The 26,216-nt window shown below is 37.2% G+C and overlaps 1 protein-coding gene across 1 annotated transcript in view; it reads left to right on the forward strand.

The window, feature by feature from the left end:
• The window catches only part of LOC102223830 (A disintegrin and metalloproteinase with thrombospondin motifs 7-like), a 146,062-nt gene that overhangs the window by 53,422 nt on the left and 66,424 nt on the right, over positions 1 to 26,216 (forward strand). The window contains exons 7-10 of the mRNA XM_023332084.1: positions 936 to 1,085; positions 6,085 to 6,228; positions 17,824 to 17,968; positions 25,426 to 25,518. Coding sequence (XP_023187852.1) covers positions 936 to 1,085; positions 6,085 to 6,228; positions 17,824 to 17,968; positions 25,426 to 25,518 — 532 coding nt within the window. The remainder of the gene's footprint in view (positions 1 to 935; positions 1,086 to 6,084; positions 6,229 to 17,823; positions 17,969 to 25,425; positions 25,519 to 26,216) is intronic.

Consider the following 26,216-nt stretch of genomic DNA (forward strand, 5'->3'; position numbering starts at 1 on the left):
TTATTACACCCTTTAACAAAGTCTTTAATCACATTGCAAAGCCCTAAATTAATGATTTTTGTGTCCATAGTGACTGAATGTAAACTTCTGAGCAGTAATAAAAACTCTGTAGTGACTCAGCTTCTTGCTGTAGCTGAAGGTATTCAAAATTACAGGTTAGAACCAGAATCATCCTTGATATTAAAATGTCCAAATCCATTAGATTAATTTATTGTCCTTGCTACTGATGTCACAAGAGAAAATGATTACAAAGTCAGAAACGGCATGACAAAAGTTGCTCACCAGCTTATTCTGGGGCTCTGCATTAAAAATAGAATTTAGTTGGATTGAAAACAAAATTATGAGCCAATGTCTTACAGGGGGGAGACGATTCAGAAAGCAAGGTTGGTTTGTGTGCGAGAGAGAAACAAAGCAACAAGAAAACTGGAGAGGATGCCAATTACTGGATTTTTAACTCAAAGGTAGCAAACCTATTGAATGAGAAAGTTGGGAAAGTTTGTAGAAAGATCAAAGTTTAGCAAAAAATAAATCAGATCTTACCTCTCTGGGTCTTTTCCTTTTGATGTCCTACTTTCATCTCCTTCTTCAGCTCTAAGATAATGTCGTTCACGCTTAACTTCTCCCCCACCCCCACCCAATGTTCACATCACCCGAGATGCCACCTCTGTCCTCGCTCACTTCCAGGTCGATGCGGTAAATCTTTCGATGCCCTGGTCTCTGCCCTGACTGAGTCACCGTTTCTGCATGCTGAAAAATGTATTTTGGCAACAGCAGCATTCATTTCTTTTCGTTTTAAATTGACATATTATGTTGTTTTCATCTGGACGCTGAATGACATAAAAATATCACGTGGCATGTAATCGCTGAATGAATAAATCGGCTCAGCTGGCGGGTGAAGAGGCGGATGACTAACCCTCGCTCTCTGCTTCTCAAAGGAAGGACATATGTGCAGCCATCAACATGCCATGTGAGACTCTGGGACTGTCTCATGTGGCGGGAATGTGTCAGCCTCATCGCAGCTGCAGCATTAGTGAAGACACGGGCCTCCCCATGGCCTTCACTGTGGCACACGAGCTGGGACACAAGTAAGGTTTTTGTTGTGCACTATCATTCTTGCAATAAACAATTTTCTTTGCGGAATAACTCAGCCTACATTTAAATGGCTATTTGTCTAAATGATTTGGTCTAAGAATTGCTTTCACCTGCCTTTTTGCTTTTCCTGTGGAGTTTACTTTTCTTGTTCCGCCACAAATAGGCATTTAGCTATTCAGAAAACGAAGCCCGACTTTATTTGCAGAGTGCGGTTGCTCAGGGGGGTTGTAATTTTGCTTCGTCCACATCCATTATCATGATAATGGGTTTTTTTTGCATTTCCACATGAACTTGCTGTGACACCAAATTTTCTCAATATTCTCTTAAATTAAGCCATTACCGTTGAGGGCTTGCTTATTTCATTTCCATGTATTCCACTTTATTTCACTGAGTATCTTCCTTGTTGGTTCATTAGATTTTATGACATTAATTCAGATTGTTTTTTTTGTTGTTTTTTTTTACTCCTGAAGCAACTAAAACCAGATTTTAGCTTTAAAAAAACACCAATCCTCCACTTAAAGGAGAAAGAACCCAATGACAACAGCAGACTTGATTTCAACATTGTTTACCTGAATACTTTTCATTTCATAAATCATTCAGTTTAATTTAATTATGCAGTGAGTATGCGCAAACTGGTAAAGTATGAATTAAGAACCAATTATCTGCTCAACTGAATGTTGATTTAAACAAATTTAATTGGTTATATGAAACCTTAATTAAATAAAACGTTGGCTGCACTTCATGAGTCTGTCTTTTTGCATCGTCTTTACAATGAAATGACCTTCAGTCACTCAAACAGCTTGTGGTGGATAACTTTTCCTTCCACTTCGCCTTCCTTCCAGCAGGACTTTAGTTGTGCAAAAGTCCTGCTGTGGTTGGATTGCCGCTATAAACTTTACTCAAAGTCACCTTCAGCACTTTACCCTTGATTATATGTTAAGAAGGAGCCTTTGTTTTCCGCTCCAACCGCGCGGTTAGTTCTGCTTGTATCTTGGGGGTGTTCGTCAAATGTGTTACCAAGTCTTGGATTGACAGAAGCCCATTATGAATGCTGGGTCTTTCTAAAAAGAGAAAATGTATTAATTAATTCTGTAGTGGGCTCACAGTCAAAGACTGTTATTCAGAGGTTGAAAGTGTGACTGTACAAGAAGCTTTCTTGCAAAGAAAAAGGTAAACACACTGAGCTACAATCGGTTCAGCTTAGATTCTCATTTCCCCTTTGGGTTGTCTATGGTTACTTAAAACATTATGACACCTGCTACCTGTTGATGTGTACAAAAAACTTTTGTTTTTAGTAAAAACAAAAGTTTAGTAAAAACAAAAGTTTTTACTAAATGTAAAAACTTTCGTGTACCAATACTATCTGATTCATACACTTCATAAGAGGAAGGTTGATGAGGTAGCTGACAACTGTGTTTATATGGAAAATGTTTATTACTTCACCTCAAACTAAAAATATCAAGAAGAAACAAATCTTGATTCTGACAGAATATAAATGCTTTATTAAAACATCCTTTATATGAATCCCTAATAAAGACGTCTGAAAAGGTTGAAAAAAGTGAATCTTTTTGAGTGTTCATTTTACAGGGCTGTATATATATATATATATATATATATATATATATATATATATATATATATATATATATATATGGGTTATTTAAAAATATTGTAGATGGTTTTAAATAGAAATACTTTTGTTTTCTTATATCAGTGTTTTCAATTTCATTGATCTTACTTGAAACGTATAGAATTATTTTCCTGAAGCAAAGAAAAATCCAACCCACTACTTATTATAACAACGTTATCGGCATGACATTTTATGTTTATTTTTATATAGACTCATCATGACTCGACACTAGAGTCATGCTCTTCTAGTTCAACACTAGAAGAATTAATCTGATATTAGTTGAATGCGTTGACAGGCTCTCTGCTGCTGTAGCCAGCCTGGATTCTACAGTGGTACAGATATTCTGCTCTTAACTTGCCAGCATTTAAAACCGCATTATTCTAATTAAGAGTGTTTTTAGTTTTTTGTGTTTTTAGCAAGCAGAAAGATTTCCCAGCATCTGAAAATGTCTTTATTGAGACCAAGAGAAACATGTAATAACTGTCTTTTAGCCAGGTGACTAGCCATGCTCAGCAACAGCTGGTGGGAGAAAAATCTAGTCAGACACGTTGTATGGCATCTTGTTTAAAAAAAAAAAAAAAACTCTTTGTGTGTGAAATGTATCCTGAGACATCGGCAGTAATCTTTCATTTTATATCCAGAGATGGAATAAAATATGTCTGTAGTATCAGATGATCCACTCTGTCGAGATGCAAATCAATTCAAAAATTTGAGAGTAAGCCAATATGTGATTCAATGTGTGTGTTGAAGCGTGATTTAATATGACAAGACAAACCAAGTGAATTATATTGTTTATCTCTGTGACCGTAATTAATTAACTTAATTAATCCATTTCCTTTCACAAACAGGATTTGTCAAACTAGCGGACCTTTTGCAAAACCCTGTTTTTGACAGTGTGGAATAAATTAGGCTTATTACAACATTAAAAACCTGGCAGTGTGTGGATGTGCCTAACACTCTCAGCAGTGACTGCTGTTCATGTTTTTTACATCCGCCCTAACCACACTCCATCTCCCTAATTGCAGCTCTGTTCTGGTTTCTGAAAAATGTCCTGCCAACTACATTGAATAACCAGCAACGTTTGTATTTATTGATATTCATTTTCCTGAATCTACAGATATTTGCCATTAACATTAACAAATGTGAAGAGTGTTTTCATTAGTTATGATGGTACTTCAAAAGACAATGTAATTGTGCTACACTGTCAACTTGTTAACATCTGTTTGCCTCTTGGCTACCCTTCTCCTTTCTTCTTCTGCTTGTCGTATTATATTTTACAGCTGAAATCTCAGTGGGGCCAGTCTTGTTCATATGTATTTTACATTTATTTTATTATAATTAGACAGTCTGATGGGGTATTATAAAAACAGACATTTATTTACACTGTAAAGAAAGTCGGATTAAAAAATATAGCTGACATGTCAGCTGTATTTGTGTGTGAAATGAGATGTTTTATTATGTGTGCTGTTTTCATCAGAGTAGAAAGAAGTGAGAGCTTGAAAAAGCTGTTATGCCCATTCACTTTGAAATTAATAACCTCCACATTTTTCCTGTTACATTACCACCATCTCATTTAACTAGCTGCTTTTTTGAAAACGTGAGCTAAGTAAATTGCCAAAGTGCCAAACGAAAATAGAAATGAGTTTGCAAGTCAGTGTTGCTTCCAACAAGACTTTCAGGGGAAGGTGCATTTCCTGTAAAGTTGTGGCATATTGTCTGCATTGTTGTCTGCTATTTAGTTTGTTGTTTTCTATCTTTTCAAATCAAAAGATTAAGCAGGGGGTATTACGTAACGTTAACTTTCCTTAGCTTTATATCATGTTATAAATAACGTTATCCCCTCATCAAAGACATATCTAGTGTTGCTTTGATTCTTTTATGAATGTTTAAGGAGTCCTTGAGCCCATAGGAGCCATTCAGACGTATCAAGCACTGCCTATTTACCCAAAATGTACTTTCTGCCTGACAGAGCACCCTTCCCCTATGCCTCCTCTGCACAGCTTCTCTAGATCAGCAACAGCAGCGATTAGCAAACACCTAGTGGTGCGAAACAAACATTTTAAGTTATGTTTGATACATACGGAATTCTTAAAATGACTAAAGGTAACATAGGTACTTAATTGTGCTATAAAATGACACTATTTGCCTGGAAAATACATAATGCTACAAACTTTAAGATATTATCTAGTGGTATTTATATAAATAAAACATCTGGAACATGGCAACAAACCCTAAAAGGAAATGTCTTTGAGCATTCTTAAAGTTACACCAAATTTAGGGGTCAGTCTTTCTCAAATAACTGCAATGAAACATTGACCTTTTCCACCAGTGAACCTGTGCAACGCTCAATCGTTCAAAGCTTTTGGCTTTCTAAGTACATTAGAAACTGCCTCAGACTCTTAGTATTGACCTCTGAATCAAGGGCTGTGGCAGCGAAAATGCAGAAATTGAAGTTTGAATTAAGTGAAGCATCTAATCAATGTGTTGTGATGATATTCTTCTCAGCCTTTCTAATTAGATTCCAACAATCATTAAACACTTTCCTATTCACCTCACAGATGCTTCCTTGCATCTCGGCTCCTTCTTACAACAGTTGTTGCAGTTGGGCCAAGTTTTAAACTGTGACAGATGTTAGTTTACATGCTACACTTAAATACTAATAAAACAATTTTGCTCTCTGAATTGGAAACTTTTTGTAGTGTGCATGCAGCAGAGCAAGCAGGGAAATTTACCTCGTTTCTCCTCTGTAGTAATTCACTACAAAGGTTTGAATATCAAAGCAAGCTGTGCGCCAAGTGATAAAGTGCCTAAATGAAAATAAATTAATCTTGTGAGACTGGTAAGAATTGTTAAAGATTATGAAACATATGCACTAGGCCGAGAGGAGTTGGCTTTTCCGCATATATTTAGAATTTCCTTTCAAGGAGCATCTTTAGAAAAAACGTAGATACACCAGGCTAAACTTAATTCTGAAGGAAGTATTTATGATGCTGCGCTTTTATCCTCAAGAGCACAGCGCAGCCGTACCTGTAATGTGACGGCAACCTTTATTTTCTTGAAAGTCTTTTGATAGAAGCGAGCTGCAGCTAACAAAGTGAAGAACAAATAGGCTCGTGTTTATCACCAGTTTGCACAGACTTTATTTGTTGCAGCGGCTGTCTGAGTCAATACTGCTGCTCCCACAGTAAATGAGTTGAACATTAAACATTGACTTCAAAGCTGCAGAATCCAAAGAGTTCGCAGACAGACAGACAGTCGTGTCTCCTTTGTTGCCAAAAGTAGCTTTATGTTGATGTATGTACTGCATGCCATGCCCACTCACATTAATTTCCCCTTTTGTGGGATTTGCTTTTATGTCGCAGCTTTGGGATTCAGCATGATGGCAACGGTAATGACTGTGAACCCATTGGGAAACGACCTTTCGTCATGTCTCCACAGCTCCTGTACGGCACCTTCCTGCCCCGGTGGTCCCGCTGCAGCCGTCAGTATATCACCCGCTTCCTAGAGTGAGTGCTGCTTGATATGTTTGACCGCACAGCTGTCTGAATGTGCAAGGTTTTGTGATTCAAAAAGTTTTTCTCTTCTACCCATGTTAAGTCACACCGGGGTAATTTTACAGCCCTTTTCCACTAGAGCCTAGCCGCTCGAATGACTGACAGTCTTCTGACATCGACTGTGGATGCTTGCAACCCTGGTGAAGTAGGTTGTAAAAGTAGGGGCTGGTACCAGTGAATAACTCTTGTAATCAATATTATGCAAAAAAAAGAAATCAAAAACAATATAGCATTTCAAACATTGTCATCTCTGCTTTGATGGAATAGCATGATGGGTTGCTTTTACTTCTTCCTCCAGCAGCACTTTCAGAGTTTCTTCACCTTGTCATATAAATTCATCTCACTCTCTCCCTAACATTAAGTCACACCAATCCTCTACATATCCAGCGTTACTTCATCCTTTAACCTTCTGTATAGTCCTGCACTTTCCTTCTTCAGCATGTCTTCAATGACTCCAGGCTTGCTGCCCAAACTATCTCCCCACAGCTCAGCCTGACCCGTGTATCGGACACATTCACTTCTCAACTTGTCTATTTAGGGTAACGCCTAATAAAATTTCTTGATATCTACTCTGCCTCTGGTATTTTCCTTAGACTCACTATCTCCAACAGCTCACATCATGGTACATCTCGCATCTAACTTTCACCGTTAAAACTATCCATCTTCATCTGAGATGGTTGATATCTGGTGCTTAAACACTTCTTCCTTCAATATTTCACCTCCTTTTTATCTTCTATGTTCCACTTGTCCCACTTTAATTAGTGGGTAAGATAAGTGTTAAACCTGTCAACATTTTTCTGAGTACCTCTTTTCTAATATTTCTTGATACAACATTCACGTCTGATGTCTGTAACAGCCTAAGTAATTCTAACGCTTTAAGATATAACATATATAATTAGTCCAAATATGATATGTGAAATAATGTGGAGTAGTACTGGAAGAAAGCATGAACAAACAAAAAGAGTTGAATCCAAGAAAGCAGCCTGAGAGCTGCTTTTATAAACTTTTGACTGTTTCATTAAGTCCCATTGGAGCCATAATGCAGAGGTAGAAATAACATCATTTCACCATAAATCAGCTCAGGTCAGGAGCCCTGAGGAAAACTCACTAAGGTCTTAAAGACCTGAAAATAACAGACACAGTTTTTCCTGTGAAAACGACAAAGATTATCTGAATATAACAGATCTTATCCTCATTCACTGGTCTGTACTCTCCACTCATGAAGAGAAAAACATACTGAAGCTTTTTAAAGTTTGTGCAGAAGATTTTGACGAGCTGGCAGAAAATAATCAGCTCAAATGAACTTGGCCGAAGTATTTTTGATATCTTTGCGCACATCATGTCTGGAGAAAGGAATTTTCTTCACACCATCCCCCCCACACAAACCCAAACTGCCTAAATTTACATTTATGTGAGTTATCATAAAGCATATGGGCATTCATTAAACAAAATGAGAATTTCAAAGTAGACGGGTGTGTTTCCGGGCAGTAGTCCTACACATGCAGCCAAAGAAACATTTAATTAGTTTTAAAGAAATAAACTAAAACTGCTAGTGTAGCTCACTCAACCATATGAATGGCATCCAGCTGGAAATCTATGGAAAGAAGAAAAGATCAGGTTGCATGGAATGGATCCCCAGAACCTTTGAGATTTAAAAAACAGCTCATGTGTAACAATGGGTTAAAACTCTACTTTGAGCAACATTGTGGAGAGTGCACACAAATCTTATTACAGGTACCCTCACCCCCCAAAACATGCTTTATAATAAATATTTTATAGATTTCTTAAGTCTGCTCAATATTTCCGTTTTGTTTCATGTATATAACTTAAGTTGTGGAATAAATTGCTTGCTTGGATATCTTTGTGGATTACTTTCTTGTTGCCAACATCTGCCTTCTTATGTACCTAATTTGGAGTGGGGTATAATGTGAAACTGACTTTTTGAGCTTTATATCATGTTCTAATCTTATTCCCTCATCAAAAACAAGTTGCATTGATTTTTTCATACATCTTTGAGAAATATTTTAACCTGCCTTGGCAGCCATTTTGGGGTGCCTGAACCTTTGCTCATGCAGTGCGCTGCCTATTTACCCAAAGCTCCTCCTTTTCTCCAGAGGGTGATGCCAGACTGAGTGGGAATTCTCTGTTTTTCATTGTGAGTTTGTAAAACAGGCATCGCAACAGTGCAGTAAATTGCCTCAACATGTTGCTGACCAAAGGAGAGTCAGGTTATTGGCAGATGTAATGTATTTAATATATTTAAGTATCAATAAAATAAATATTCTAACTGGAAACAAGGAACTATTTACTGAGAAATGAAGTATCTGTCTTCAATATCTCTTGGTCTGTGGCCTAGTCTTTATCAATATGACTTCTGCAGAGGTATCTTAAAAAATCTTTCAGCTTTTGGAAACCACAGATTGTGTGCACAAATATTGACACACTACTTTTTTATAAGGTATAGCAGAGTTTCTTTCAATTAGAACAATTATTAAAATCCAGAAACGATATGGCTACTGTGGTGTCTTTAAGTTTCTGTGACTGAGTGTGTGGGCTTGTGGCCAGAAAGACATCAATAGATCCTCCAAAAGGGAAGAGAAGACATGTGGCAACTTTCTGTTTCTGATGTTCAGGATTTCTCTTCTTGGCCAGTAAGGAGTGTAGTAGCTTGTTTCCCTGCAGGTTACCTCTGTCTCTTTCCCCATAGGTTCACCAATAACTGGAGTTTTCTAGCTGCTGAGGGAATGTAACAGGGCTATTGCTTCTGTTGAAAATGAAATCAAAAGATGGCTGCATTTCCACAAATAAATTTTGGTGTGCGATAACTTTTTAGGGATCCCAAGATTTAAACCTCTTGCTTTTACAGAAATACTTCTGAAATATGTATAAGAAAACTAACGATATTGACATCACAACAGCTCAAAGTAAAAACTCATCTAGAACCAGTGCAGCTTATAAACTACACATTAAGGGAGGGCTAAATGAGTCAGTTTCTCTGCATATGTGCACACCCCCACACACACACAAGCTAGATGCACTTAATGTTGTTGAATTGTATCAGCACAGCTTAAAATGAGTCATGAAAACCACAGTGATCCATGCTTGCTGTGTTCATGGGAAACATTCCCATGAACATGGGAACTAATGAACTTTTTCTTAATTCTTAGATCTAAAAACAATCTCTGTTTGGTGACTCAAAAATACAACAAAGACATGAGGTTCCCCCGCCCCTCCTTCAAATACGCAACTATGTCTCAGGAACTAATAACATCTAGTAACAAAACTACTGAAATTATTGTGCATTTTTGTAAAAACGGAACTACTGAATTAGATGAACGTGTGAAATGGTGCTTTAGCTGACATGCTCATCCATTCATGTTGTGAAATAAAGTCTGCTTATACACAGAGTTACAGATGCCTGCTTGCCTCACAGAAGTAGAAGTATTTCCTTCAACATACTTCCGAGTTTGCTCTCTGAACACTCATCCTCTTGTTTATCACAAAACATTGACAGCTGTCTTTGAATCGTTTGGTAAAAATAGCACACTTTGATACTTCATGACTCAACAATTAGACGACAAAGTGGGAAACCTTATTTATGCACATCCTGTTCTCATAAACTATTGTTGCTGCTAAATGTTCTCACTCTAATATCTTAAAGCCTTTTACTCGTGAGCGTTGTGGCATAAAATGATGTATAATCGAGGTCTACACCTTTCAAAATAGAGCAGCGTGGATGTCACTCAGCGGGGGTTCAGGGACTCCTGCTGGTACATTGCTTGAAATTAATTTGGGTGAAATCTCTGCAGTCTTCATTTCATCTGCAGCTCATTTGATAAAGGGAATAAGGAGGCTTTTTTTCCACTCAGACATCTGGAGACAAATGTTTTTCTTTTTTTGCTTGTATTCAATCAGGTATTTGTTTGAGTCTTGAAATAATTTACTACACTACAAAGTATTGCGGTTTTGTATGTTTGTGTACTTTTTCTTATCTTCTGTAACTGAAGCTAACTTCTCAAAATCAATGCGAGATTTTTGACGCATAGACACAATAATTACATTTTATAGCTTTTTCCGCCTATAGTACACAAAACATCAAGAGATTCTTCAAAACGTGGCGCAAATTTGGATTCGATTTCTGCCGTCGACCTCTTTGAGTTTAAATCTGTTGTAAATAAGGCGTATGATGATCCTGAAGTGAAAAGCTGCAGAGAGGTTAAATAAGATTTTTTTTTTTTAATTGTTGTGCAAATCACTTCGGGTTGTTAAAAAAAAAAAGTAAAAAAAAATTAAATGCATAGCATGACTGGTGACAAACTATCAGCTGATGAATCCTATCTAAAATCTCCCAAAACTTTGTGGACAAATGTGTCGTAATGTGCTAAAGCCAAACATGAACTCAATCACGACACAAGGCATCAATGAAAGTATGCAGTGAAGCGTGATGGTGTCTGTGCCATGATATGGAACGAATTCAGACACAACCTAATGGGTTTTTTTTTAAGCGCTATGTTTTAACCCAAGACCTTGACATTTCTGCTTGATTTAGAGAGAGAAAATTTTCCAGCAACACAGTTGGTTCACGCATTCACTCATTACAAGAAAGAGATGGCTTTTACCAGAACATATTTCAGTGCTTGAAATGGCCCAGCCTAGCTTGTACATCGGCGAGGAGACTGTAACCCCGACTTCGGTTTTCTGTGATAACACTGAAATCATTATTGTTTGGAGTCTCTGACCCTTTTTCAAACAGGGTCTTAGTGACGTTTAAATAGTGACGCAGCGACGTCTGAACGTGGAACAATTCCCCAATGAACATCCAAAAATACAGGCGGGTTCCAGACAACGGACATTGTCTGATAGATGGGGAAACCTTTGCACAAGTTGAATGGGACAAATGCGCAAATTCAAGTTGTCATGTTCATTATATCAAATAAGACTCAATTATTCTACATAATCAAGAGGCTCCAATAACTTGCCAGTTTCAGGCTGTTCAAATGCTCAGCCAGATTCATGCCTCTCTGTTCTACATGTAGCTTGTAAAAGCTCTAACGTGTTCAGTTGCCAGATTGTCTGTGAATCACATTAAAGGAGGTCAAAGTTTTGAAATAATTTCTAACTTCTGTTGTTTTTCATTAAAAAAAAGAAAAGAAAATCTTTATGGGTTTGCATACTGCTGGTGATAAGCTGAATGTTATCAGTTTTTAGGCTTTGTTGATCATAAACTGATTGTAGAGTCAATCTGTTTAAATAGTACAATCTGTTTAATGCTGCACTTGTTCTTCGCCTCATTGGAGCGACTAAAGCCGAGCACCCAGAGTATGTTTCCGCTTGCGTACCTATTTTTACAGGGTACGGTTTGTATCTCTGTCAGCTATACAGTCAGCTGCTGACATCAAAGTTCTGATTCTGGCTTCCACCGCACAAGTGTCGACTGTCTGAAATGTTTCAGGATCGTTGCCCCAGTTTCTCAGCTCTAAGCATCTGGAATTCATTCAGAGGCTGCACAGCTATTTGACAGGATGGTAGCTCTTCACTCCATGGTAAGAGGTGGAGAACAGAGTTGCAGGGTAATATTTACACATGTGGGAGTCACAAAAGCTCCTTGTCTGAGCATTTTGTTGAGCTATTTGGAATAATGTTTTAGTTGGAACAGACAGAAATACTTGGGGAAACACAGCTTAAGAATTCTGTTCATTACGCTCAAAGTTGTATTTGTGAAATATTTGGTAGTAAAAATAAGTATTTTCTTGTGTATTTTAATGCTGTAGCTACATGTGGAACTTGCTTTGATAGGATATCTGTGTAAAGGAAAAGCCTTTTACAAATTTCTTTGCAATTTGACATACAGTGACATAAAAAAAATCACACTAGAGAAAATGTGTCTGATAAGAGTACACAAATAAAACAGTCTCATGATCTGTCAGAAATTTCTCTGAAGGATCAACTCTCTCTGTTAACACGCGTACTTAAAAAATGAAGAATTGTGTTTTCCTGGGATTAATTAGATACTTTAGAGTAAAAAGATAAATTTTAATATGTACCATAACCTAGAATCAAATATATTGTTAATTAGTTGACTGCTACTGCTTAGCTAACTAACAAATTATGGCCATTGAAAGTAGAGCTGAACAACTATTGAACAAAACAGAAAAAACTAATTCTGCACAGTGCTTTCTGACAAAGGGCTGAAATAATTAAAGCTCATTAAGAACCTAAAATATACAAAAGGGCTTTCAGTGTTAAAGCATAACTTTGGTGTTTTAAACTTATTTAAATATAGGTCAGATTGCAGTAGACTCACAGAAAATCGACAGGACAATTTACTTTAATTCTGCACATTTTGTTGATCGCCTTCGTCTTTGCAGCTAGGATGGATGGGTTCTCCAGATGCATGTTTCCACACCTGCCAGCAAAGGTCAGATTCCAACTCTTGGCTGCTTGGCTGGTTAAGTGGTTACCTTCAGGAAATATAAAACCTTCAGGTTTTTCTTTTTCCTCTGCAATTTTGACATCCTGGAGGTTTTTACTCTTTGGGGCAGATATAGCTTTTCAATGCATAGAAAACTTTTTAAAATAGTTATCAGAAGTTGAAACAAGAAAAGGAAGACAAAGTCTTAAATGTCTAACCAAAAAACAGACGCGTACAAATGAAAATATCTGCTATAGTCTGCACTAGTTGATCAAAACAGTGTAACTGGGTTGGCTCTGCCCTTTGTAAACTCTGAAAATGTGGTTGTGCTTTTCGAATATAGCAAAGCTTGTCAGCAGATGCATCTTCCAGAACAGGAATGGTTGCAGGGGGCTGAGCAATCAGCAATGGATTTTGGCGGCTAACAGGGGGTCCTTAACTTATATTTTCACATCTTTCCACTCTACAGCGTATTCGCCTCCCTTTTCTCTGCTCGGCCTGTGCCACTCGGTGCAAGACAGGCCCCACAACTCATGCTAACAAGGAGGTTTGATCTGTAGATGTCATTTCATCAGGAGTGTAGGAGGCCATGCTGAGCTGAGGGCTGATATTATCGCATGGAATGGCTCAGCGTGAACAGAGTCGTCCTTTAATTTGCAAAATTCCAGCGTCTGACTGGCCATAAAGGCCAACTTCTTCCACTCACTGCCCCTAGGAACTGAAAAGCTTGCGCAGACTATGCAAATTAAAAGATATTTTATAATATGATGCATTGATTATGAATGTAACTTAAGGGACATAGATGCAGAACAGTGGTGTACATTATTATTGACAAGGCATCTAAGAGTAATTGAGTAATTGTTTTAATGAATGCTACAGCCCAACCTCATGAGTTGCTACTTCATTATAATTTTTAATCTTTTTATTTCATAAAAAAAATATTTCACAGAAGAATGTTCAGTTTGGACAAAGGTGAAAGTTCTTACCTTTTCACATGGAAGCAGTTTGGTTCAGATATTTTTTTTCTCTTAAAAATCAAAATCATAATTTGAAATCTAATCTTTCTACCTGGTTTCTAAGGCAGTTTGTCTGACTGAAACATTTTAAGCCTAATTCATACATCCTGGTGCCTTATTGTCCACAGAGCCTGTGACATGCAGCACCATTTTCCGTCTGCTTTGTCTGTCTGCTTTGGCGGAAACATTAATAACCTCAGTCAGAGGACGGCACCAGACACGCGGCAGATGAAGAAAACAAATGTTAGATCGTGAGGAGAAAAAGAAAAACATTGTTTAGTCTACAGTGTGGAGAGATCTGCTGTTTTTCCAGGAATGTCAGGAATATTCTTGTGAGAAATCTAGCACTAAGGAACAAAAAAAAGACCTTGAACATAATTTATCATACTTTTGATGAAAAGCCCTTAAATATCCCGTTGGAAAAACACTTTCAGGTGTTAAATTCAGACTGTGCTACTGATTTGGGATTGCAAAGTGTATCACATTGGTTACCTGTTCATAATGGCACCTACTGTCGAATGTGATAAATTAGGCAGCCAGTGAATCTTTTGCCCTCAAATGTAATTTCTTGGAAGCAGGTAAAATAGGAAAATGTGAGGATTTTTGCCTGTTTTGTGTGATAAGGCACAATGCCAATAAGCAAGAACCATTCAGAAATGGTTTCAGGGGCACATCCAAAATACAATGAGTAGTGGACTTGCTTTTCAAACTCTCCCATATGTCATTCCGGTGAGCGTCTGTGGATGTGGTGGAAGAACATGTCAGACCCTCAGAGACCTCACTAAAATCCTTGAAGGATTTGTTGCCAACATTTTGGTTGCAATATCATGTTCAGGGATCTTTTGGAGTTTGTGACGATGCATCAGGGCTGTTTCAGCAGAAAAATGGGAACCATCCTTTTAGGCAGCTGGTTATATAGTTATACCTACTTGTTTTAATTACTGTTTCTGCTGTGAAAAATTACAACCTGGTCAAGTTATTCTGAATTATTTCTATAAAATTAGGCAAATCCATACAAAAATCATGTACTTTTTGTTTCAGGTAACTGAAACAAAAAGTACTTTTGCTTCATTGCTTCATTGATATCCATCATATTATCACGTTAACATTTTTTTTTTTTTTACAATTAGTTAAACTAAGTACTGAATCATTTTCAGTCAGTATAAAGGATTATCTCCCCATCCTAATAATAAACCGACTGATACCCAACACCCTCCCATGTTTAGACCAGATTAGATGCAAACTATTATCATACAAGCAGACTATTCGTTAGTTGGTGCAGAATGAAAAGCTATAAATTGATGAGTACAATAACACCTTAGTTCACTGAGACAGACTGCACATAAATGTAAAATTATGGAAAAACGGCACAAAACTTTTTATTTTTTACTCAACAGATTCTCAGTTGAAACTGTATCCATTTTGTTCATTTGGACAAATCTGTCCATAATCCATCCTAATGGTCACTATGATCGATGACTTTAGACAACGCCATGTGTTGCACCATTTGGAGCTGCTTCAGCTAAAATTTACCAAGCTTTATTTTAGTTCACCACATATTTTACCCGGCCTATGTACCAAGATGTGAGCCAATTTTATCTTTTCCACTTAACCCTCTATGGCATGACTTTTTATTTTTGTGGGGAAGAAATATTTTCCTGCATTCTTTGGGAGCTTGGTGGTCCCTAATTACATGTCAATCATAAAATCGGACTCTGACACCTCCTGGAACCAGATTTGGGTTTGTTGCCTCAGGGTAACATTGGTCTAGAACACCAAGATTGTCTACACTGATTATGAGAAATGAAATACAAATCAAACAAAAACTATATTCATAAAAGAACTATTTTTTGGACAAAAATATGTCAAAAATCATGCCCCCCAAAAAATAAAATAAAGGAGCAATGTGAGGTACAGCTATGTGGTTTGTTGCCTGAGGGCAACGCCATGCCATAACATTGAATGGCTGACAAATGGAAAAATAACAACCCACAGTGAATTGCAGGCCTTTCGTTGTCGAGGAACATATTTCAGCAGCAGCGGCTCAACCAGCTCTGTCTCCTATAACGACTGTCATCAAGTCAGCTAGAATACCTCGGACCCACGAAGAAAATGTTCAATAACTGCAAATCAAAATATAACCCACAGGTAAAGCCATCGGTGAGAGTTGGCATTGCTATTCAGTTTTTAGCTGAAAACGAGGAAAAAGAAAAACCCTGAATAGAGAATTTTCCTCACTTTGTCAGATCAGAGTTCTTAATGGCTCATTTCTTCCCTACTAAAACAAGCGCACATTAGTGATTACAGAAAGCAAAACTCAGTCAATGCAATTTTATAGTTATGATACAGAAAGTCATTGTTTTAATATCTGCATCAGTTATAGTTTTTTTTTTTTTTTATCCACACAGGACGTAATATAGAAAAGTGTTTCACACATTGTGGATAATAAACTGGTGTCTATATTGTGAGACTAACAATATAATTTTGTGAGATGATGTTACTGAAAAAAAAAAATTGTGGCTTTGTGCTTTGCAGCAGCATGTGGGCTTGACCTTTTATCGAGTATGGTATTTAATTTTTAATGTTTTTTTTGCTCCCTACTTTGGCAAATAACAGGAAATTTGTACAAAACCTTTTTTCATTCAGTGGAAAATTTTCTCAATTTTCTGTGTAGTTGTTGGACCATTATGAAAAAACAAATTGACTGATAAAGTTTGGGTTTGTCCTTTCTGTTGGGTTAATCAGTCATCTTCATGAGATGGATTGATTTTCCTTTAAGTAAGTACACACATAAAAAATGACCTTAAGAATGTACCGTTTAAGAGCAATGGTATTTCTAGATTGCAATCTAATGGATGTCGAAAGCCTCCGAAACTAAACAGGATGTTTGTTTGTTTGTTTGGGCATATATTTACCCCATTTATCTGATATTTCCATGCAATTAATTTTAAAGAGTTCTTTGTGATAAAGAATTGTTCAGACTGGCATTCATGTACTTGAAAACACTCCAACTTTGTTTGTATGTAGATTATTAGGTTGTGGAGGTAATGAAAGCAGATTAAGATAAACGGTACGTATTTGATTGTGGATGCAGATAGCAGAGTTGCACAGTTTTCTCTGGAAGCTGACGTCAAAGGCAGAGCAGCACAAAGACTTTGCTAACTTTTGGTGTGATCAGAGTAGAGCCTTTATGTCAAAGCACTATCCAAACATCCATGAGTCCAGTCACCCATGTGCCAATATTTAAACCCTCCAGTTAAAGACCATTTAGTCAGGTATTGAATCTTAACGAGGCATCCGAATTACTTTCTTGTCAACTTGTTATCTTGTCAGTGAAAGAATTTCTTTGCCGTTTTGACGTGCCATATATTTTCTGTTTTCTTTCTTATGGCTGTATTTAGACTTCTTTTGAATTCTGCGTCCCTCAACCAGAGCATTAACATGCAGTTTATTCAAACTTCGTAGCAAAAGATGTGATCCGTGTTATTTACATTAATATTTAGCTGTGAGCTTGTTTTGCTCTCTGTTTCTGGCACTTTGTTGTGATTTTTGCTTTATTGCCTCCATCTGCCAGTGACTGCAGTAATGTAAACCCACTGGCGCCAAGCTCCACTTTGTGTTTGAATTTACAATGTATTTGTGTCTCCCCACTGGCAAAATAAACGTGGATTCACTCATATAAGCACTTTTTATAAAGCTGTCTATTTACAGAACCCGCATCTAGTAAAACAGGTTAATAAAAAAATAAAGTTTGAGGTTTTCTGTTCCATTTTTTGTATCTTCCACTTATTCTTTCGATAGACTAGGAATAAGGACATTTGTTTTGTGTCGTATGTAATTGCCTGCGGGTGAAGAAATTATTTTCACAAATTTTTTGCTGTTTATTCAAGGAGAACCTTTTGAAGCATTCCTGAATAATTCATAGAAAACTCTTAAATGTCTTCTGCTTTTATTTATAAAACATTTCTGTAGGTTTTCAGGCTGGAAGCTGCTCTGCAGAGAGTGGAAGCCGAAAAAGTTTCGGAGTTAAGCAAATTCCTGGAAAAGGAGACATTTCAAAACTTTCTGAACTAATAATAATAAAAAAATCAACCCTTTCTTTTTATTTTGCCCTCACAGTCGCGGCTGGGGTTGGTGCCTTGATGATGCCCCGGTGAAGGACAGGCTGTCTCTGACCTCGATGCTTCCTGGAGTGCTGTACAGCGCGGTCCATCAGTGTCGCCTCCAGTACGGATCCGGGTCTCGCCTCTGCGATGACATGGATGTAAGACGAAAACCGTGTGCGAGCGACAACACAGACAAACGTTGATCAATTGATTAGCCAATTACAATTCTTTTCTGTTTAATATAGATCCACGACTAGTAGCGATATATTTCAAGCAACCATTTCTTTTTGTTTTGATTATGATTCACACCAAATCAAAACCCCAAATTGCTTGTGTTGTTACTGTTCGTAATTGTTTAATTTTATTTTTTTGCTTAATCAAAACATTTACTTATCCAGGTTCTACAACAACATGCATAAAGATTAAACTAAAAAATATTAATTTTTTCATACAATTTAAATTACAGAACCAAAATGTTATCAATGCAGATAATTTATCTACCTACTACACTCATGATAAAAAATGCTAACTTGACATAAAATGTCATTGCTAAAGATCCCAGCTGCTGTTTAAAACAGTAATGGACAATTATTTGAGAGGAAAATGTCTGTAGAGTTTTATGTTTGTCATGCCAACATTGCAAAAGTACCAAGAACCTGGTTAGTAGCCATATATTCCCTTGGACATTGTGAATAGGAAGACACCAGGACCAACATTACAGATGACCCGATCGCCAGAGTCAAAATATTCTGAACTTTCTTAAGACCTCAGCACAGCCACAGGCTGATCGCCTCCATGCCGCAATGATGCAGTAAATTATTCAGAAAGGAGTCATGACTAGGTATTGGGTATTAGCTGCAATCCATAATTATCCAAATAAAGATGAAAAAAACCTTTTGAAATATAGCAGCTTGTACATGAAATATTTATGAATTTCCCTTTTAAATGAGCCACTAAAACGACTGTATTTTTTATTAATATTCTGTTTTATTGAGATGTAATATTCAAGTCTCTGTGTAACCCTATGCACTTTAATGAAATAGATGTGGATCATCTACCACATTGGGGTTTTTTTTCAAACTTTTATGATGTTACAGTCTGTTTTATGTCTCTGATAAAACATTTCGATCGCATGCACCAAGTAATACTTTTAGGTAAGAATTTCAAATAACCAATGTATAGACAGCTTTGGTATTTGTAATTTTTCTCTATTATTGAAAATGATTGAAATGATCCCGACCCCGTCTACATTAGAAGAAGAGATGTATTCAGGAAAATCTAACTCTGTACATTCAGACAAGGATACAGAAGCAAAGACCAGCAGAGAAATGATCAAAAACCTCCCATCCTCACTTTCTGCCTCTTTTTAAGCCGATCGCTCTGAGTGAACCGCAGCAACTTTGTGTGAAATATACTTCTCCATCAGTAGAAGAAAACTAAAGTCTAAAAAGGAGACACAGTCTGACTTTACAGTTACTAATGTGAAGAAACCTCCTGATTAAGTTTTTCAAAAGCATTTCAATTTCCTACATCCACAAGAAATCAACTACTTCCAGTCTTCATTGCAAACTGCAGCTTGCCGTGTGTAACAAGGCTTCTTTTTTTCTGTACATAATTTAATACCCTTTGGCACTGAAGGCACATTTTCTGTTGTGGATGAATATTGTTTGAATTTATTTGCTCTTGAACCAATTACTGTTGGGTAGCTTCCTCAAAGCTTTGCATTTGACATGTTTTCAGTCGTAGCAGTGGTAATACATGATTTTTTTTTTTTTTTTCTGATCGGAGCCTCAGCATTAATAATTCCTGTTATTCTACTTTACAAAAATGAAAAGTGGGAGCTCTTGATCCTCTCTCTTCGTCTATCCATCAAAGTTAATGCGTGGCTTTTCGTCTTCACTACATTTCATAAAATCATTTGTCCAGATAAGACCTTCGAAGCTTGCTGTGACCTTTCAAATATTAGCTCTCCGATAAAGGCCAGCTGCCTCGGTTATGGTTTTGCTACCCCAAAGAAAACAAAACAAACTTTTTAAAGTTATACAAGTTGTACTGTCCAAGAAAGACTATAATATTGAGTTCTGTCAGGCTGGACATACATTCAGGTGTGGTGTTGTATTAGAAGTGATAGGAGTCTCAGTATGTGCATTTCTACAGAGACTGGTGAATAATTACCATTTCTAAGGTTTAAGGCTTATCCAGAATTTCAAGCTTGGACTTTTCTAAGAGCATAACCTCGCCTTTCTTTGAGCAATTTTGGCTCCGGGTTCCAGATAATGATGGAAACTAACTTAGTTGATCTGAAGAGATGCATGTAATTTAAAATTAAACCCTATATAGAAAATATGTATTTTTTTATTTCATTAGAGCATTGCATTAAAGCTTATTTCTCAGTTGGTTTTCTAGTTCATGCCATAGTGTCAGTCTAGTTCTTGTTCTTCTGTCTTAGAGAATAGGGACAGTGAGCATCAGAGACAAACATCCTGGATAAAACTGTCTCTAGATGCGCTTTTAATTAAATTAAAAATAATTTAATTTGATTCAAATCTTCAACTAAAAAACACACTTTTTATAGTCCCAAGAGGAAGTTGGATGTTTTTTTTAAGAGAATCATAGACAGTCCTTGCTGTGTGTGGGAGAGATCTCCTGTCGCAGTGAACAGCAGATGTGACGAAGCCTCTGACAGAATATTCTGACACTGTAAGACAGATAAAGAGGATTCTCTGGGTTGTCTCTTACCTCGCTTCCACTGAGCAGTCCGATACGGCTGGGTGAGGTTTGGCACACCATTACGTCTGTTTCTGTTGTAAATGTAACACATACAACCAACCCGTACTGCACCACTGCTCTCTACAGCTGTAGGTCCAGTGTGGATCTATTGGAGTCACACAACAATCTGTTAATTGGGGACAGAAAAATAAAACATACCAATGCGTCATGTTTGTTAGGTGTTTGGGTTTAACCTTGCTTGGCCAGTGAGAACCCAACTGGCAGTGGATACACTTTTTTGAATACGCTGGACCATAAAATTGCTTACCCAACCCTAACGACTTGCTCTGCACTGCTCAGAGGATACAAGGCTTTTTTATTTATTTTTTGGTTTAAAAAAAAATCCATTTTCCCCACTTGGATCGTTTGGCTCCAGATCAGTACCCAGCAGAGAGAGCGCCTTTTTTTTATATCAGTTTGTTAAATTTTTTTCTAAGCCATTGGCTCGGATATTGCTACCATGACAGATGATGATTTATACATGCACTTGAATAATGAGATGACCTGGACTGTTTTCTTTATGTTTGGGCCAGCAATGAATTTCTGTAAGACAAAATTAGATATCCCTGTTTTTTGAATCCATCATAACCACAACCACGAGATTCTCCATTGTTGCTACAATCATTCGCAGAGTTGACCACAGCCACAATAGTGCAGAACTTGCTGTAAACTGGGGTAGAGCTGAACCGCACCTTTAATGGTCATAGTAAAACTTCACAATGGAGAAATGGTTTAATTTAACTAGGGCACCACATTCAATGTGCATGAAGCACTTTTACCAGTATTTCTGTCAAATATGTATAGTGGTTGAGAAACAGAGATACTGTAAGATCTAGTGGGACTTCCACATCCAGACTGACAAACAGATGATGACAAAACATCCAAACAAGTAAGATGCAAAGGAACTAAAAATCCAGGGCAACAGCAATGCTTAAAAGAGGAACAAATAGAAATCTGAGAAGTACCAACGGGACGAAGACGTAGCAGGAATATGATATGAAGGCCTCAGTGGTGATGGCGGTTGTGGGACTTTGACAGAACAAATTACAGGAACATATCAATCTGAGTGCAATTGTGGGAAAGGGAACAGAAAAACATCTGCTTTGAGCCCCATTGTTTATTCCTCCAATATCATAGATGGGAGAAACAAGAAGACTAAATCAATTACAACTAGGCAAGTAGAATAATACTAATGAATATGCCATAAATGTCTGGATATCACTGCTATCTGTCAGAGACAGTGACTCACTGTATATGACTTTATACCAAAAAATATTGTTGAACTTTAAATAACTTAGTCTTTGTCAGTGTTAACAGCCAACTCTGTGTTCTTTCAGGAGTAACTATGAAGCAAAAATAGGGATGCATTAAGCTTAAGGAGTAATGCTTATTGGCACGGGCTGCATTTTGCATCTTGTGTATGTTTCATTTTGAAGAGGCTCTGCACACATGGTGTAAATAGGAGGATGTTATGGAGTGTCAAACATTTCCACATGCTTTCAGGAAATGAGAGAAACATGTGTGCCAGGAATTAGTTTAAACAATGACTGAATGTTCCAACCCGGCCTGCATCTTTAAATCACAGCTTGAGGTTGATGAGGATGCAATATTTTCTACAATAATCCCTCTCTCCACTTTTTAAAAGGTGAGGGTAATGAGAGTTTCTGAAGCTCTCCGACCATCTGACAAGAAGATCTAATGGGACCTACTTGCGCCTTAAAGTCACTGTGGATTTGAAAACAGCCTACGGCTTTGTTGCCACCTCTGTATCTGTAATTACTTCGTCTGGGCCCGACATGGAGCCTCCAACTCCTATGAATCATATGACATGACCTGGATTTAAACTAATTTAAAACTCTTTCTTCAAGTTAGCCTCAGATCTTTTGTTGCATGTTGTGCTAACTGGGATTAGTCATTGCATAAGCGATTAGAGCAGTCATGGAAAATTAACTTTGACTGAATACCGCTGACATTGAGTCGGTGCAAACGGTAATCTGACTGAAGTCTTCTGTAGGTGGACTCTTTGGAGTCTTAAAGCTATACTAAATGTTTCTGGAGATTTTTGTGCGAATATAGCTTCTTCCCAGTAAATCTCAAATCGGTGTCAGTGTTTCTTTAAACATAAAGCACACAGAGTATTTGGGACCTGAACAATGGATGTTTTTAACACAGCACTAATTAAGACTAAACACATTTTTCCATGAGCTGTGTAGTAGAGCTTAGCTGGACACTGTTTCTATAAAGTTACTGTAGGGCTTCAACAGATTTACAATGGTCTTAAGCAGATACACTGAAATTTTATGAACATATCCCAGAGTTCCCAACAGAGTCGAGGGTTTTTATGGAGGGGTTGAACAGTTGCTGTGAATTTTAAATATTTTGTTTTGCACAAAAATTGGCATATGTTCCTCAGAAAAGTTTGAAAAATAGAGACATTTTAAAATAGCTTAAATTTGCATATGGTCAGTTTGTGTGCTGGGGTTCTTTGAAAACATTAAGTGAGGCTCACATTATCACATTATTTTCTATTCAACACACAGAACAAGTGTTGAATAGAAGATATTTTCGGCATTTTTATTTCTTAATTTTTTGGGGGGGAAAAAATCTATACGAGCTCTTTGGTGTCCTTGTTGTTGCTATGAAGCTGAATCTCTAAAATATTACGGTATTGCATCAAATATTGAGGCAGAATAATTATTAAGAGCAAATCAAACAGAGCACGAATAGTAGCAGACAAAGTTAAAATTTGATTGGTATTAATCAAGATTATTGCTTTAAAAACTATAAAAATGACAATAGAATTTTTTTTTGCCATTTTGATGTTGTGTGAAGAACCTTAATTTGTGGTTTTCCAGGTTTTTCCAGTAAAATAACTGGTCTTCAAAAACATAATATCTTGGGCAAAGATCAAGGACTGTATAAAATGTAAATCAATCACCTATAAAGGTTGTTTTTGTGACCAAAGTCGGAGTTTTTATTTGCCGTTTAAGTGCAGCTAATTAACTTCTGGCTGACAACCATTCATTTGTTGAGTGTCTTCTCATCTCCCTTTAAAAGGAAACCTTATTTCTCAGAGAGTGACATGTTTATAAACCTCTACTGTGTTCATTTTAAGAACAAATTGTTTAAAGGCCAACAGCATGGGAAAGGGAGTACATTAAGTCCAAGGTTCTTGGTTTAATAGCAACACTTTAGTTTGAGAGGTAGTGTAAAATAAGCACATTTTAATAGACATGAACCTTAAATATTAACCTATGGTGAGAATAAGTAACTTTTAATTTTATTTCAAGCATCTTTTATCTGTAGAAGTTTTTGCAAATGATGCAATGATTTTTTTTTTTTTTTTTTTTTTTGTCGCCTGAATAAACTTCATCACAGGCGAACGATTATCATCTATGCTTGTATTTTGTTTCAGGGACTCAAGTTTTTATAAAACTAGTATTCTTGTTGAAATCCAGTATAAAGCATATCATTGACGGCAGGGTTAACTCTGCTGGGCATAGTCCTTATGTATTGTGTATATATATATTGCGCAATAGTTTGAAAACTGCAACATTTTTAACTTACTGCATCACTGACTTGCACTGCAGTCCACCTGCTAAGTTGAAGGTAAAGGCAAGACGCGTGAATTTATTTTCTGAGCTCTGTCCATCCTTTCTTTGTCTTCTGCTCGTCAGAGATCAGGTCACTGGGGGTAACAAATACAGGAAGGAAAACCAGAAATCCTTCTGCAGATAATTCTAGGGGATCCCAAAGGCATTCCCAGGCCAGTGGGGAAGTTTATCCCTCCAGCTTCAGAGGAAGCAATCCACCTTTTTTTTTAGATTAAGAAGAATTTCATCAGACTTACTTCAGCAGTATCCTCACACTTGGCTCAAAACCGCTCCAGTGCACAAAGGAAGGTTGTACCTTATAGATGTCAACAAAACCATGTTTTGTGATGGACTGGTGACCTGTCCAGGGTGTACCCTGCCCTCTTCATCTCATTTAAGAATAAGTGGTACAGATGATGGATGGTTCCCAAACCAGGCAGTGTCCATGTATCGCACAAGCAGTAATGTTGGTTTTTATTTCAGTATTCTACTTCAACAGTTGCTGCTGCCGTCTTGTTTATTGGCATCCCCATGGTTCAAATATTTATATGTTTTTTGCTTCCACTTGTGTGAAACAAATCCTATTTATTACTAATTCACTGCACTCAAACGTCTTTCCAAAAATCCCCGTCTCTCCAACCTGGTAGTGGGAATATGGTTTGGAGGACTGCATGGTGGAAGTACTAGCAGTATTGCTGCTGACTTTAGTTTTTTGAAGTATACCAAGCATACTAGAAATCAGAAAATGTATGGAACCAACCTTTTTTTTTTGCAGTTCAGTTGAATAAACAGTGTTGACATTGAGGCTTTCAAGCTGACATTTCTAATCAAAATAAATCCCTTTTTCCGTTCCTCGGTCTGCAACGCTGGTTGACCAAGAGGAAAAGCCCAAACTGTTTCTTCACTACACATTCTAATCGCATATGAATAAATATATTTGAAGAAAAAGTTTAGATCAACATGATCATCATTGCTATTAGAAGCACTTTTAGTTTATTAAAAGACAACTCTCATTTGTTATAGAATATGGTCAGTCTTAAATAATAGGTGCTTTAAAAACACAGTTTAGGAGTAACTTTACACTTTGATGAGTAAGCTTGGTTTTTGTGCTTTGATCCCATATAGTTACTATAGTTTAATCTAAATTAGTTTTAGATTTATAATGGAAATCTGCAACCCCACAAAGACATGTTGTAAACCTAATTAAGCAGCATGTCGTGAAGTGACACATTAATCACTCTCTGCCTTCCTAGGATGTGTGCAGCACTCTGTGGTGCACCGTCGGAACGACCTGCCACTCAAAGCTGGATGGCGCCGTGGATGGAACAAGCTGTGGGGAGGACAAGGTAAATACTCAGATTCATGACTACGAAACAGATCTGAAGGCTTTGCTAGTCAAAAATGTCAATCTTTTATTTCTACAGGGAACTATTCTAGTTCAAAGGATACTTTGCTCAATCTTTTTTTTTTCTTGGAGTGGGGAGTGTTGCACTGGAAGCCACACTGTGTGAAGATTACAAGAATCCCCTGAGATTTCTTACACATCAGCTGAAAATAATTCTACCTTGACACCTAAGATAAGATTCTTTGACATGTTTGAAATGTCTCTTTCAACAACATAATACTTGAGATAAAGCCTGTCATTATATTATTAAACTAAGCTTAAATTAAACAAAATAGAATCACCCTTTAAGCAGAGCAATACAACTTTGTGTTTCTAGGAAAGCATTTTATTGGAGGTTTTCTGGATTCCCACCAGAATTCCACTTGTGCTGAGTACGTTGCTCACGTCCCAGCCTGACATCCCTTGCCACTACAAATTTAGTAAAGGAACGCTAGCGATAGCACCTCTGTCTCATCAAAGTCTGCGATTCATCTCAACTTCTGCATTCCTTGTATTTTCTTTTACTTTTTTTTTTCTTGCAACTTACAATAGGGCCAGACAACCTTATCTGTCTCTGGAGTAAAACCCACCCGGTTCAGACACATGCAGCATGAAAACGAAGCTGCACTCATTTCCCAGCAAATTGAAAGTAGATGGGGT

Source organism: Xiphophorus maculatus, chromosome 4 (genome assembly GCF_002775205.1).
Source record: "Xiphophorus maculatus strain JP 163 A chromosome 4, X_maculatus-5.0-male, whole genome shotgun sequence".
NCBI lineage: Eukaryota > Metazoa > Chordata > Actinopteri > Cyprinodontiformes > Poeciliidae > Xiphophorus > Xiphophorus maculatus.